Source organism: Aplysia californica, unplaced genomic scaffold (assembly GCF_000002075.1).
Source record: "Aplysia californica isolate F4 #8 unplaced genomic scaffold, AplCal3.0 scaffold00718, whole genome shotgun sequence".
Lineage (NCBI taxonomy): Eukaryota > Metazoa > Mollusca > Gastropoda > Aplysiida > Aplysiidae > Aplysia > Aplysia californica.
The window spans coordinates 359,346-361,261 of record NW_004797988.1 but is presented as its reverse complement, the minus strand read 5'-3'; the positions used below and the strand labels follow the sequence as shown (position 1 = coordinate 361,261).

The 1,916-nt window shown below is 38.3% G+C and overlaps 1 protein-coding gene across 1 annotated transcript in view; it reads right to left on the bottom strand.

Annotated features, from left to right (window-relative positions):
- The window catches only part of LOC101855678 (sorting nexin-19), a gene marked incomplete at its 5' end in the record, with an annotated part of 10,295 nt that extends 8,379 nt beyond the window's left edge, over positions 1-1,916 (bottom strand). Inside the window, 3 exon segments of the mRNA XM_013088298.2 lie at positions 165-284; positions 860-1,036; positions 1,789-1,916. Coding sequence (XP_012943752.2) covers positions 165-284; positions 860-1,036; positions 1,789-1,916 — 425 coding nt within the window.

Sequence of the window (1,916 nt, the reverse complement as noted above, 5' to 3'; positions counted from 1 at the left end):
ACCCTATGGTCGGCCATGACCTCCAACCTAAACCTTATGCTCAGCCATGAACTAACATCTCCTCATATGGATAGCAATACCCACCCCCCCTACCTCATCTCAAGGTCATCACTGACCCCCCACTTCCCACCTCACCCTATGGTCAGCCATTACCCCCATCTCACCTTATGGTCAGCAATGACCTCCGACATGTGGAACAAATCTCTGTCCTCGCCCTCGTCCGTCTCACAGTCTGTCACGATTTGCTCGGCAGTGACGGGCAGTTGGCAGGACAACGATGAAGTCTGGAAACATGCAAAGATTGTAAAACAATCTGAGCTAAAGAAAAGATAATCACATCAGCAATATTGCAGACAAAAAGCAAGACAGACAGAAAGAAACAACAGTGGAAATGGAAAAAAGTAAAAATTTGAAATTAAACTAATTAAGTTCAAACAGACACTCGAAAAACTCCAAGACAATTTAAGTCGCAGATGATAAAAAACTTCTGTGAATTCCCTTCGAAAATCGTTGTAAAAACTGTAGATGTTTTACACCCCTGTGAAAAAACTATCCTCTATATAAACAGTTGTAAATTTTTCAATAAAATAAGCAGTGATTTTTTCAGTTAAAATAGCTGTGAATTTTCCTATCAACATAGTTATGACTTGTTTAAAAAATACAACAAAAAAAACAACCAATTGTGAATTCCCGTATTAAAACAGCTGCGAATTCTTCAGATAAAACAGCTGTAAATTCTTCTATAACTTTAACAATTTTGAATTCTTCTAATAAGACAGCTGTGAAATCTTCTCCAAAACATCACCAAATTTCGTTTAAACTGTAAAAATTTCTAGCTCTGTGTCTTCACCGGCATTACCTGATCTTCCCATACTCCGATACTCAAATCTATCGTGTCAACATCAAACTGAGTCTGATCCCGACTTATTTTTTCCTCGGGCGTTTCTTTCCCCCTGAGCCCAGACATAACTTCCTGAGGAATGTTGGGAAGGGCTTTCAGTCTGTCGACAACGCCGGACACTCCTCGCATAAACATCTGTAAACAGAACAAAAGAAGAATAAGACGGAGGCACATTATTGGGTTCAACTCTTTCCATACTAGACCATTTCCCTTGCTGTGGTCAAGCTATTTTGGTAACCATTTTCCCCTTTCTGTCAGAACAAAAAACAAACAATTTCCTATAATTTTTTAAAGAGAAATTCAAATGTGTTATTGGTAAAAAAAAAAAGCACTGAAATGAATTTCATTTCAGACATTTCAGACATCAGACATTTCAAAGATAAACAGTGACCTGAACATAAACCAGTGGCTTCTGTGAGTCGACTCTCAAGTGGAAAGGATCAAGACTTTGTTAGTGGGGAACATGATGTGGACTTGCCTGCCTAAACTCATACTTTTCCCCTACTGCAGGTGGGGAAGAGAAAGGAAAAGTACACAGGACTGGGCATCATATCAGAGGAAAATTTTAAAAGAACTATTCACTGGTTTTTGGACTCTGATTTCTTCAAAACCTCTGCAACTCAAATTTTAACAAAAAACAAAAAACACAGTAACACCTTCCCTTACTCGTCTTTCTCATCATTATCATTACAATTTATACCAAGTAAACAGCTCTCAAAGACACAATCACAACACAATCATATGAAAGTCCAAAGAGAGAGATGCCTCCCAAGTCCACTCTTTGGTTTACAAAAACTGAGGTCATTATGTCCATGTCCTTCTCTTTACAAGAACAAAACCAAAAAAAAAAATGTCTTTAAAAAGAATTAATCTACATGAATTCTCACCTTATCAAACCTCGGAACAGAGATATCAGGGGACTTTTTGACAAACGCGATATGTGAGTTTCCCTCATAAGCAAGGAATTCTCGCAGATCTGGTCCATTGCACATTGCCTCCATTTCAATCAGATCCT